Source organism: Hemicordylus capensis, chromosome 2, assembly GCF_027244095.1.
Source record: "Hemicordylus capensis ecotype Gifberg chromosome 2, rHemCap1.1.pri, whole genome shotgun sequence".
Taxonomy (NCBI): domain Eukaryota; kingdom Metazoa; phylum Chordata; class Lepidosauria; order Squamata; family Cordylidae; genus Hemicordylus; species Hemicordylus capensis.
Window position 1 is genome coordinate 42757454 of NC_069658.1, and position 13907 is coordinate 42771360.

The 13907-nt window shown below is 40.3% G+C and overlaps 1 protein-coding gene across 2 annotated transcripts in view; it reads right to left on the reverse strand.

Moving 5' to 3' along the window:
* Nucleotides 1–482: 482 nt before the first annotated feature.
* Nucleotides 483–13907, reverse strand: part of TRIM23 (tripartite motif containing 23) — a 48475-nt gene continuing 35050 nt past the window's right edge. For both annotated transcript variants that reach the window (XM_053300814.1, XM_053300813.1), the window contains 4 exons: nucleotides 6960–7089; nucleotides 6765–6875; nucleotides 5763–5887; nucleotides 483–5495 (listed from right to left, as the gene is read on the reverse strand). In XM_053300814.1, the coding sequence (XP_053156789.1) occupies nucleotides 5316–5495; nucleotides 5763–5887; nucleotides 6765–6875; nucleotides 6960–7089 (546 nt within the window). In that variant the 3' untranslated portion in view covers nucleotides 483–5315. The remainder of the gene's footprint in view (nucleotides 5496–5762; nucleotides 5888–6764; nucleotides 6876–6959; nucleotides 7090–13907) is intronic.

Below are 13907 nucleotides of genomic sequence, written 5' to 3' on the forward strand. Positions count from 1 at the left end.
AAATGCAGTTGTATTGCAACCCAGCACTGACTATGTGTCTTCCAACAAGTTACCCCTACAAAATAACACCCAGTACTAAATAGTACAACAAGATTTCTGGTAAGGGCTTGGGAAGTCATACAGTTTAGAAAACTGTTTGTGCACCGTAGAGCAAAAGATGTTGACAAGTTATAATTGAGTCAAAACTATGAAAGGCGATCATGTTTAAGAGGTAAACCCTATGAGCAATTTAAAGATAAGTGGAATGGGGAGAGATAAATCAACCATTGTTGATGGAATTTGTGTTCATGTGCAGTAGCTGATCTGTATGTAAAAGTTTTATACATAAAGCTAACTCCCTGGGGTTGGGACAGTTGGTTTCCTTCTAAAGTTAGGTGCAAGTCACCCTAGTGCCTTAATGATTAGTATCTTTAGAGATTCTCCTCACCCACCCACATGTTGTTTTTGGAAACTTGGTGGGGAAAAATAGTTGACAGATACACTTTCAACCTTTTGGTTAAAATTTTTTATTAGGAGTCCAAGGCCATTTTTTTAACTGCACCAACACCTGTTAAATCAAAAGCCTTTTTTGTAAGCTTTTTTATTCCATGTAGTTCCAGAATATAAAGGTATCTTGGTGCCACAATCTTTCTCCACCCTGTCATTAATTCCCAATCCAGAATTTGAAAGCAAATTACATACATTTAAAAGCTAGAGTATATCAAGATATAAAGCTCTATTACATTACTGTTGAAGCAAGATGTTAATATACCATTTTTTTATAGTCACTGAATGCTACATTTTAGTTTCAGTTAACTCTGATCTAATTTTATTTTAGGAACAATTCTTTAGTCAAACAGTATAAATTCTCAAGAGCAAACTTCTTTAAAACTTCCTTGGAATTGAAGCACTTTTAAAACGGGCACACATGAATTAAAGCTCAACAAAACAAGCCTAAAATTTACAGTAGTTATATACAAACAAGCTAAGTGTATCTGGCAATACTTGAGTTCAGACAGCCGCAACACCTATTTTCACAGTCACTTGATTTCAATTAAATAATACTTTTATACAAGCACACTACAGTTGTAGCAGAGCTTGACTTGTCAGGAATAAGGAACAAATAGGTTTTCCAAAACCATTACTTCTCCACAGTGTCCTAAAATCAACATATTGAGAGTTTTACAAGGAGCAGAGAGCCAAAAACAGCAATAGCTACAGCAATTAAAGCAACTGGAGAACTAGCAATCCACATTCAACCTTCCTAACTGCTGCATATGAAGTAGTGTCACGTATTTTATTAGTGTTAAAAAGAAAAACTACAAGCTATATACAGAGCAATGCCTCCCACCTAAAAGCATTAAGTCCAATCTTGCAGTATGTTTTGAGCTGATAATTAGTTGAGGCACAGAGGGGTAAGAGAGCCCTAATCCTGTTTCGGCTGCTTCAGTCAAGCACTGTGTACCTAAATAGGATTCAATAAGAAAGATTTTAGCTAATGAGATTACGACTAGAATGCAGGAATTTCCCCTTATACCAGGTCACCAAAAAAAAAAAGGAAATGCAAGTATGACAAGGATTTCTTAAGTTTAAGTGCACAGCATAAGAATTATACTACACTAAGCTTGGAATGTATGTATGGTACCCTGTTTACAATATGTATTCCTTATCCAATACCGCATGAAACTAGGTTCATGCTTAAGAGTCTTGGAAGGTACTTGGATGCCTCAGAGTCCTACACTGTTGTACAATGAGAGGTCTTTCACCTCTGCTGCTTTACATTGGAATACAGAATTGGTAACATTTTACATCAATTTACAGAACATTTCATCAGCTGTACCTCAGCAGTAGGAGACCTTAGTGACCATAGGTGGATACAGAAGTAAAATGTTTAGTCAATTCAATAACACTTTGAACGGGCCTCTGTTTGAAGTGATTTCAATATACTTTGCATGTACAATGCAAAGCATTTTATCTACTTCAAGGGGTTCTGTGCAATTTGTTGTATTAATTACTGCCTTATATAGGTAGCCTCTGGTACCAATGGAGAGTGGGGGACATTCATTCTGGGCTTCTAAGGGGAACATTATATGGTTAGGAAAGAGGATCTGGCTTCAAATGAGCAATTTAACCTGAGAGGGAAAACTTCTCTCCCTCAGATAGTACCAATAATAAAATCTGACTGCCTAATTCCAACCATTACTACTGCAGCCTGAGAATACAAAACCAATGATTGCATCAGAGAAGAACTTACAAGTGACTCTGGACCCCACACTTATGATCAAGTCTCAACTCTAATACTCCTCTGTGATGCAAGACAGAAAGCCTCCTTAAATCAGCAAATATGTTTTTAAAATTACCTTGGCAAAATTCCTGTATTAGCAGGTATGAAGAAATTTTCAGGTGTGCAGTGCAGAACACAGGACCTATCAAAGCAGCACATCCTCTTTCCTCAAAGCACAACATGACCAGAGTGCGGACAGTGTGTTCATTTCATTGTCAACTGGGTTACATTTTGCCTTAACACCAATACAAAAAAAATGTTCAAGTAGCCAAAGCGCTAAACAGCTGATCCTTGGACACAGCTTTTCTCTATTAATCTAACAAAAAAAAAAATGCAAAGCACAAAGCAGGCTACCAAATGCAGAATCATTCCTCCAGATCTAAGGAGGAATAAAAATACAGTCTTTATGACATTGGAAAGATACTGTGCTTCAATGTCTCATATGGGGAAGTGCAAGAAAGGTACTTCAGCTTATCAAATATTGCACATAATTTAGCCTCTAGTAGTCCTGAAGATATGACATGCCTGACCCTGGGGAGAAAGCACTAATGTAACCAGGGATAATCAGATCTGAAGTCAACAGCAAGGTGCAGTGGACACTGAAAATTCAGATCCTAACAAGATCAGAGGATGGAGAGAAAGGAAAGATTTCAAAAGCTGTGTAAAAAAACCTTAAGGAAAATGTGCATTTAGGCCATCTTTTATTTGCAATCAACAGACGTCATATGGGAGATTTCAACATATTGAGGGTTTTTAGGTGTGCTCAAGTATGAAAGACAGCCTCAGATCCAGTTCACATCATGTAGGAAAGACAGTCCTACTTTTGGTTCTTCTGCAAGGCAGTGCTTATTCTTCCAAAATCATCCAGAATAGGAGTGGAAAGGGGCTTTGGTTGCAGAGTCTTAAGTGAAGGCAACAGAACGTTTGGGTTTTAAGGAAGATCTACAACAGACATAGTAAATAGCCCTCTAGAATTGAACAGTCAATCCTATCTCCACAGATATGGGGGCGGGGGGGGGGGGGAGAAGAGAGGCAACAAAGGTAGCCATAATAGGAGCTGCTTCGATTCATTCATCCAAGGGAGATAAAAGGACAAAGGGACAAAGATCAATAGGGCACTCTGAGGTACAGCCTAGCATCCCAACATTCTGGAGTAATCTTCAGCAATCCTACTGGCTGTTCTATTTTCACTACCAAATGTGCTTCCCCAGACAAGCAAATGCCAATTTCCAACCTCCATCCTGTTTGTTTAACTAGTCTCTTGAAGTCACATTCCCCAGTCTTTGGTAGTTTGAAGGATGCACCTTGAGCTACTACTTTTCTCTCTCATTTCCATTATGGAGGCTCCTGTATTTCTCTACCTACTGTTGCTCCCACTCAAGACCTCTCAGAATCTTCCATGGCACCACCTACATAGGAAATGGACAATCTTGTGATATGCAACTTTTAGCATAGAGCTCTCAGCTGCTCAATACCGACTGAATATGTACTGCTGCTTATAATTTAGATTGCATCAAAACAGAAAAGCAAAATAAGTATTAATTACTTGTAAATTAAACTGACTACTTTATCATGCTAATTAAGAGGCACAATATATTAGTGCAGATATATCACCAAAATGTGCCACAGAACCTTAGTCAAAACAAAAACACCTTATCCACAGCTTCTCGCTCATTAACAGATGGCATAGCTGCAGCCAGAGGAATTTACTGACAGAACATAGCAGGGTTGTGGGGTTTTTTTTTGCTAAATGTCAGCTTCAAAGTGAGTGGAAGAAACTTAAATATTTCACCTGTATCGGTTTTCTGAATTTCTACTGTATTTAATATAAAAACTGGATATTTTATTGCCAGTGTTTCAAAAGTAGTATTTACAGATTCTGTTGCAGAATAAATGAATGAGCCTCTGACAGTAAAGTGTATGGTTATAGGAATTGTTTGTGGCAGTTCCACTGATGAACATTGAGGGAGAGAGTTAGGTGTGTATGTGCAGTGAACTACAGGAGAACTTCAATATTTGTGCGGGTTCCGTTCCAGGCTGCAGCCGCAGATATGGAAGCCGCAAATATCGAGTAATTGAATCCTATGTGATTGCAGGGGTTAGGTTCCCAGCCAGAAATGGCCAAATTTCACTGCGGGGGAGCTTCTTACCAAGCTTTGCTGCTCCCCAAGTTGTGCTGTGCCCCCAAATCAGCCGAAAATCAGCAGCTTTTTTTCTTTTCCTTCCCCACCCCCCATAAGGATGGGAGTCATTTTGTGGCTCTGTCCAAAAAAAAAAAAGGGGGTCCAGAAGTGACCTCCACAGTCATTTCCGGCCACCTCTGGCCCACAGATATGTGAGGTTGGCATGTTTCCACCACCACCCCCGCCATATGCCGAGGTTGGGTGTTTTTACCCCGACCATGGATACACGAATCTGTGGATAACTAGGTTCATCTATATATGCGCACAGTGAAATATGCACAGTTAAGCATAAGCAGAAGAGACTTCTTAGAAGCAGCAGGATTCCAGGTTAAGATCAAAAACTGTGGCATGATATGAGAACAAACATAGTTGATTTTTATTTTTTGAGTAGCAGCGCAATTATTAAAAAAAAGTTTGACAGCACCTGCTATATTTTAGCCTACTGCAAATTTTTAAATGAAGGTGATGCCAAGCAACATCTGTGCATACAGATTTCTGCTTCAGATCTGTGAAACTGAGTTAATGCAATGAGACTACCCCCTAAAAAGGAGCAAGGTCAAATAAAGTCCTGAAAGTATTAATATGAAGACAGATTAGTTTGTTTAAAACTGAAGCCAAAGACCTTTCATATTTCATTTCTTTGAAAATCAAGGCACCTTTCCTGCATAACCACCATACTACTCTATTAAATAACCATAACCTACAGGAATTGCAGACTCACTGTGCCACACTCTGATAAACATTCCAGAAAAAACATTAGTAGTTTTCTTTAGGAAACAAAGCTTCAGATGCAAAGTTCATATTTGACCATTTCAAGTCACATAAATAAGTTAACTGATCTTCAAGCTCAAACGGCTTTCAACATGAACTTAAGCCACATCCAGAACACCCGCAGCTACCAGATGTCTTGAGAGCCAGTCCAGTCCTTCATACAGTCCCATGCCACTTCGAGCATCACAGCCTTGAATGTACCAGCTACGACCACAGCAGAGCTTGTGGAGACTCAGCAATTCTGTAATTTCTTCTACTGAAAGCGCCCCCGCCACATCCTGTTTAAAAAAAAAAAAAAGAGTTCAATGCTTATTTAAATGTATGCAAACAGTAAGTACTTTTAAGAATGTGGCATATTTAAAGAGATGATGATTCACTGATTCTGGAGTCAAAATGATCTGGCCCAAAGGAGGTTTCAAGAGAAGCAAATCATCTAATTTATTCAAACAGAGCTGTTTAATTTAGTTTCACTGCTACTATTTTAGGCTAGAAAAATGAAATGAAGTGAGGAAGGGAGAGGGGGAAAAAGGGGGCCACCACAATACCTGCTTATTGGCAAAGATCAGGAGCAAAGCATCCCGCAACTCTTTCTCCGTTAAGAGTTTGGCAAGTTCACTGTGTGCTTCGCTGACTCTGTCTCTGTGACTGCTATCAATAACAAACACCACCGCTAGGAAAAGAGAACAATTATGCAGCTACTTTTTGTACATATTTTAACTCTATGCTCAGATATGTGCATAAGCAAATATAACTTGGGGGCAGGGGGTGGAGAGAATGTCAATCTATGTTCCGTGGATTAAACTGAAATTGGACTTTTGAGTCTATACTTGTTTTCCAGAATTTACTTACTTGTTACCAAGTAATAATTACACACTGTTGGCTTTAGAGTTTATTATGCACTGTATCTTTGTAAACTGGCATCAGCCTGAGGCAAGAGTCAGTCACTATATCACCAAATAAATAGTATTTGGCTCCAGATAACTGAAAGTTTTAAGTTGCAAATGCTATTTAATGTTGTTGTATGGCTAAATCATTATAGCTCACTGCAAAGTCAGATTTATGTAAATCATTCACCACAGACACAAAGATCAAACAAAAATACTGTCTGGCAACCAGAGCCTAAATATTGTATTTTTATTACAATACATTTGAGTAAATTTATGTATGTCATGTCCCACTGAGTCACCTTAAGAGGTGCAGCAGGGAAATGCTTGACTAACAAGCAGAAGGTTGCCGGTTCGAATCCCAACTGGTACTATATCAGGCAGCAGTGATATAGGAAGATGCTGACAGGCATCTTCTCATACTGCACGGGAGGCAGCAATGGTAAACTCCTCCTGTAGAAACCACAGGGTTCTGTGGGCACCAGGAGTCAAAATCGACTTGATGGCACACTTTACCTTTACCTTGCATACCACTTCATGTGCTTAGGATTGCAGGGTTAGACCCAAGGCCTAACACACACCTATCTCACCTCTAGCAACCATAATCACTACGTTTTTATGTCAATAAGTCAAAGTGACTAAACATGAATGGAGTACTCTTACCTTGTGTGTTGAGGTAATAATGTTTCCATAAAGGCCTCAGTTTGTGTTTGCCTCCTACATCCCAAATAGTGAACTTCAGATTTTTATATTCTACTGTTTCAACATTAAAACCTAAGGGAGGAAAGTCCATTTAATCACATTTCTAACAGAATGTCCATACATTAGGTTTACTGTTTCCAAATCACTGTTACTTGCCTATTGTCGGAATAGGTTGCATGAATTCATCCTGTTTTAGTTTAAATAAAATAGTTGTTTTGCCAGCTCCATCTAATCCAAGAGTTACAACCCGAATCTCCATTTTTGGCCCAATGTGTACCCTGTTGTCCTGCAGGAGAAAGAAACACCAAAAAAGGGAACCTTGATGAGAGCAGTTCAAAATATATTTGTGAATTCTAATCTGTTCTATTTATTTAACATATTTTTATATTGCCCCAAACCCATGTCTCTGGGCAGTTTACAACAAAGGCCCTATCCACTCCCAGCACAGTACCTCCAGTGACTGTTGCTGGTGTCTGTCTTATGTTTCTTTTTAGATTGTGAGCCCTTTGGGGACAGCGATCCAGCTTATTTATTTAGTATTTCTCTGTGTAAACCGCCCTGAGCCATTTTTGGAAGGGCGGTATAGAAATCAAATAAATAAAATAAAATAATAAATAAATAAATATAGTAATTTTCTTTTTGACCAAAGAGAATCCTGATGTGATGTTTCCAAAGCAGTTTACAAAGAAAAAATAAGAAATAAGATGGTTCCTTGTCCCCAAAGCACTCACGGTCTAAAAAGAAACATAAAGGTAGACATCAGCAACAGCCATGGGAGGCAAGCTGTGTAGGGGTTGCATAAGGACAATTGCTCTCCCCTTGCTAAGTATTATATTATTATTACTCATTTAATTTATATACTGCCTAACTCCAAAGTCTCTCGGCAGTTAACAAAGATGAATACAATAAAAACAATTTAAAACATTCAATGATCACTAAAAGCCAGGCTTAAAAAAAAAATCTTAAGGATTGTTCTAAAGGTTGACAAAGATGTGTCTATAGGGAGTGTATTCCACAGCCCAGAAAAGGCCCGCTCCTGAGCTGGCGGCATCCAAAGACGGACCTCTCTCGATGACCTTAATGTGTGGTGGGGATCATGCAGAAGCAGGTGCTCTCCCAGGTAACCCAGTCCTAAGCCACTGAGGGCTTTAAAAAGGTAATTATCAGCACTTTGTATTTTGCCAGGAAACCTACTGGCAGCCAATGCAATTGTTTTAAAAACAGATATAATATGGCACACTGCAATAGTCAAGCCTAGAGGTTATCAGAGATTACACCACAGTTCTGAGATCATTATCTTCAAGGAACAGATGCTGCTGTCATATCAACCCAAGCTGACAGAAAGCACTCCTGGCCATAGCCTCAACCTGAGAAACTAGAGTGAGGCCTGGGTCCAGAAGCACTCCTAAGCTACGTACCTGTTCCTTCGGGGAGGAGTGCAACCCCATCCAGAACAGGAAGATCTATCATGTCCCTCAAAGTATGACCCCTTACCATGAGTACCTCCATCATGTTTGGATTCAGTTTCAATTTATTATTCCTCATCCAGTCTGTTACTGCCTATAAGCAGGCATTTAGGGGAGTTATGCCATTTCCTGATGATGTCATGGATATGCGTGTCATCAGCATATTTTTAACTACTCCAAATCTCCTGATGATCTCACCCAGCAGTTTCATGCATCAGAGATAGGATAGAGCCCTGAGGGTCACCATAAAATAGCTCTCTTTTCAGAGAGCAACTATCTCCTAGTGACACCATCTGGAGTCCACCAGAGAGATGGGAATGGAACCACTGCAGCACAGTACCACCTATTCCCAAATCCTTTAAGTAATCCAGAAGGATACCAAAGTCGATAGTATCGAAAGCCGCAGAAAGATCCAAAAGAACCAACAGAGTCACACTCCCTCTGTCCATTCCTTAATAGAGATCATGCTTCAGGCCGTCCAAGAATGTCTCCACACCATAGCCTGCCTGAAAGCCAGTTTGAAATGGATCTAGATAATCAGTATCTTTTAAGGCTACCTGGAGTTGATCAGCCACCGTCCTCTCAATTACCTTGCCCACCCAAGGGAGGTTAGAAACTAGCCTATAATTATCCATCACCAAAGGCTATAAGGAAGGCTTCTTGTGTAAAGGTCTCATAGCTGCCTCCTTCAAATATGAAGGGATCCTGCCTTCCCTCAGCAAGGCATTTATGATGTCAGCTAGGCCAGGGATTCTCAACACTGGGTCCCCAGATGTTATTGCCTTCAACTCCCATAATCCCCAGCCAAAGGCCACTGGGCCTGGGGATTATGAGAGTTGTCCAAAAACATCTGGGGACGCAACATTGAGAATCCCTGAACAAGGCCATCTCTAACAGCCTCCCTGCTAGATGTGTGAGACCATATTGGGCATGGATCCAAAGGAAAAGTGGTAGGCCGAACACCTCCAAGGAGCTTGTCCACATCCTCAGAAGTCACAATTAAACCAGAGGAAGTACTGGATACCTTTGCAACTGACCCCACCACAGCCATAGAGTCAAAGTTGGCTCAAATGCAAAAGATTTTATCAACAAAAAAGTTGTTAAAAGTATCACAGTGGGATGATGAAAGAGAACCAACAGGGTCGCACTACCTCTGTCCATTCCTTGGTAGAGATCATCCATCAGGCTGACCAAGGACTGAGAGATTTATACAGAGAGAGATAAGGATATAAGAGAATCACCACTTTAAGAGGTTCATCTTTGCTCAGTTAGCAGGGGTCTGTTAATGAACTGTTAAAATGATAAAAGTCTTATAATGAAAGAAAATTGCAAATTAGCATGTCACCATGTGCCTCCAAACTTTAACCCCTAGAAAAGTCTAGGGGGAAATCTAGGGAGGTGGGGGTGGAAGAGAAGTTGGGCAGCCCCTGGTACATGCACAAGTGTTTGGAGATGGACACAGGGCTCTCTGGATTTCAGACACTGTATCTTATTTACAGGTGAAACTCAAAAAATTAGAATATCGTGCAAAAGTTCATTAATTTCAGTAATGCAAATTAAAAGGTGAAACTGATCTATGAGATAGACGCATTACATGCAAAGCGAGATAAGTCAAGCCTTAATTTGTTATAATTGTGATGATCATGGCGTACAGCTCATGAGAACCCCAAATCCACAATCCCAGAAAATTAGAATATTACATGAAACCAATAAAAGAAGCATTGTAAAAAGAACAATATCGGACCTCTGAAAAGTATAAGCATGCAGATGTATTCAGTACTTGGTTTGGGCCCCTTTTGCAGCAATTACTGCCTCAATGCGGCGTGGCATGGATGCTATCAGCCTGTGGCACTGATGAGGTGTTATGGAAGACCAGGATGCTTTAATAGCGGCCTTCAGCTCTTCTGCATTGTTTGGTCTCATGTCTCTCATCCTTCTCTTGGCAATGCCCCATAGATTCTCTATAGGGTTCAGGTCAGGCGAGTTTGCTGGCCAATCAAGCACAGTAATCCCATGGTCACTGAACCAGGTTTTGGTACTTTTGGCAGTGTGGGCAGGTGCCAAGTCCTGCTGGAAAATGAAGTCAGCATCCCCATACAGCTCGTCTGCGGAAGGAAGCATGAAGTGCTCCAAAATCTCCTGATAGACGGCTACGTTGACCCTGGACTTAATGAAGCACAGTGGACCAACACCAGCAGATGACATGGCTCCCCAAATCAACACAGACTGTGGAAACTTCACACTGGACTTCAAGCATCTTGCATTGTGTGCCTCTCCATTCTTCCTCCAGACTCTGGGTCCTTGGTTTCCAAATGAGATGCAAAAGTTGCTCTCATCAGAAAAGAGGACTTTGGACCACTGAGCAACAGACCAGTTCTTTTTTTCTGGAGCCCAGGTAAGACGCTTCTGACGTTGTTTGTTGTTCAGGAGCGGCTTGACAAGAGGAATACGACATTTGAAGCCCATGTCCACGATCCGTCTGTGTGTGGTGGCTCTTGATGCACTAACTCCAGCCTCAGTCCACTCCTTGTGAAAGTCCCCAACATTTTTGAATGGCCTTTTCCTGACAATCCTCTCCAGGCTGCGGTCATCCCTGCTGCTTGTGCACCTTTTTCTTCCACACTTTCCCCTTCCACATAACTTCTATTGATGTGCTTTGATACAGCACTTTGGGAACATCCAACTTCTTTTGCAATTACCTTTTGAGGCTTTCCCTCCTTATGGAGGGTGTCAATGATGGTTTTCTGCACAACTGTCAAGTCAGCAGTCTTTCCCATGATTGTGATTCCTAATGAACCAGACTGAGAGACCATTTAAAGGCTCAGGAACCCTTTGCAGGTGTTATGGATTGATTAGCTGATTGGAGTGGGACACCTGGAGCCTAGACTGTTGAACCTTTTCACAATAATCTAATTTTCTGGGATTGTGGATTTGGGGTTCTCATGAGCTGTACGCCATGATCATCACAATTATAACAAATTAAGGCTTGACTTATCTCGCTTTGCATGTAATGCGTCTATCTCATAGATCAGTTTCACCTTTTAATTTGCATTACTGAAATTAATGAACTTTTGCACGATATTCTAATTTTTCGAGTTTCACCTGTATAATGGAGATGTTTCATTGTGAAAAGATACAGCTTGTAAATAATCCAGTCTATCCTCTATTTCCCCTGCTAACTGGGCAGAGGCACCTTTTACCGTGGTGATTCTCTTTATTTAGCAGGGGGAAAGTAACTGGCCCTATCCACCCCCTTCACAGTACCTCCAGTGACTGTTGCTGGTGTCTATCTTGTGTTTCTTTTTAGATTGTGAGCCCTTTGGGGACAGGGAGCCATCTTATTTATTTATTATTTCTCTGTGTAAACCACCCTGAGCCATTTTTGGAAGGGCAGTATAGAAATTGAATTATTTATTATTATTATTTATTTACACAGTCAGACAGGTGTTATTGACTGGTTTGTTTTATCCAGACATCGAGTTCTTCCCAAGGACCTGGGGTGGCTGAATTTTATTGTCAATGTTGTTGCTGTTATAGATAACGTCGCAGAATATAGGCTGTTCCCAGTAAAGCTGCTTTTTGTAATTGGCTGATGGTGATTTCTGTGGCCCCTATGGTGTTGAGGTGCTCTTCAAGGTCTTTTGGAACTGCACCCAGGGCGCCAATTACCACTGGGAATATTTGGGTCTTTTTCCGCCACAGCCTTTCAATTTCAGTTTGTAGATCTTTGTATTTGGTGATTTTTTCTATTTCTTTTTCTTCTATTCTGCTATCCCCTGGTATTGCTATGTCGATTATTTTGACTTGTTTCTCTTTCTTCTCGACTACAGTTATATCTGGTGTATTGTGTGGCAGATGTTTGTCTGTTTGTAGTCGGAAGTCCCATAATATTTTTACATCTTCATTTTCTTCAACTTTTTCAATTTTATGGTCCCACCAATGTTTGGCTACAGGTAGCTTGTATTTTTTGCAGATGTTCCAGTGTATCATCCCTGCTACTTTGTCATGCCTTTGTTTGTAGTCAGTCTGTGCGATCTTTTTACAACAGCTGGTTAGGTGGTCCACGGTTTCATCTGCTTCTTTACAAAGGCGGCACTTGCTGTTTGTGGTGGATTTTTTGACTTTTACTCTTATTGCTTTTGTTCTTAGTGCCTGTTCTTGTGCAGCCAGTATTGAACCCTCTGTTTCTTTCTTCAAGTTGCCATTCTTAAGACATTGCCAGGTCTTGGTGATGTCTGATTTTCCATTTATATTGTACAAATATTGACCATGCAGTGGCTTATTTTTCCATTTTTCTGCTCGGTTCTTGACTTGTTCTTTCTTGTAGGCCTGCTTTGTTTCATTGGTGTTGAACAGTTTCTCGTTATTGACCATTTGAAGTGCATCTTCTTCACTGTCCTTGATATATTCTTCAAGGCCTCTTTTCTCCTCCTCTACTGTTTGATGGACTTGCAGCATTCCTCTTCCACCTGAGCTGCGAGGGAGGTATAGCCTATCAACATCACTGCAGGGGTGCAGAGCATGATTGATAGTCATGATTTTCCTGGTCTTATGATCTAGTGTCTCTAGCTCTACCTGGGTCCAGTCTATTATTCCTGCAGTGTACCTGATAACAGGTATAGCCCAGGTGTTTATGGCTTGTATGGTGTTCCCACCATTGAGTTTGGACTTGAGGATTTTTCTAACTCTCCTGATGTATTCACTTCCAATTTTCCTTTTAACTTCAGTGTGTGCGATGTTATCAGCCTGGAGAATGCCCAAGTATTTTTTATTTATTTATTTTTTATTTTATTTTTGCATTTATATACCGCCTTTCGTTAAAAAGATAACCCCGTATTTGTAACGTTGTTTCTCTTCCAGGTTCTTGATCTTGCTTCCATTGGGCAGTTCTATTCCTTCTGTTTTTCTTATTTTCCCTCTGTTCATTATTAATGCAGCACACTTGTCTAGTCCAAACTCCATTGCTATATTGCTACTGAATATATGGACAGTGTTTAGCAGTGATTTGATTTCTGACTGGGACATTCCATACAACTTCAGATCGTCCATGTACAGCAGATGGTTGATTTGACTTGATGTTTTAGATGTTTGGTATCCGAGGCCTGTTTTGTTTAGTATTTGTGAAAGTGGGGTCATGGCAATTACAAACAACAGAGGGGATAGTGAGTCCCCTTGGAAACTGCCTCTACTAATGCTAACCTGTCCAAGTGTCTCGCCATTGATTGTTAACTGTGTACTCCACATGCTCATTGCTTTTTTTATAAATATCTGAATGTTTTTGCTGACACCAGTTGTTTCTAAACATTTTAGTATCCATGTGTGAGGCAATGAGTCGAAGTCTTTCTTGTAGTCAGTCCATGCAACACTTAGATAGGTTTTGTTTTTCTTCTCTTGCAATTTTCTAAAATCATTTTGTCAATCAGCAGCTGGTCTTTTGTGCCTCTGGTGTTTGGGCAATTTCCTTTCTGTTCAACTGGAAGCTGTTTGTTAGTTAATAAGTGTTGCATCACTTCATCTGCTATTATTCCAGTTAATAATTTGAACATGGTTGGCAGTCAGGTGATCGGTCTATAATTACTTGGAACTGCACCTTTTGCTGGGTCTTTCATGATGAGATGAGTTTTCCCAGTTGTTAGCC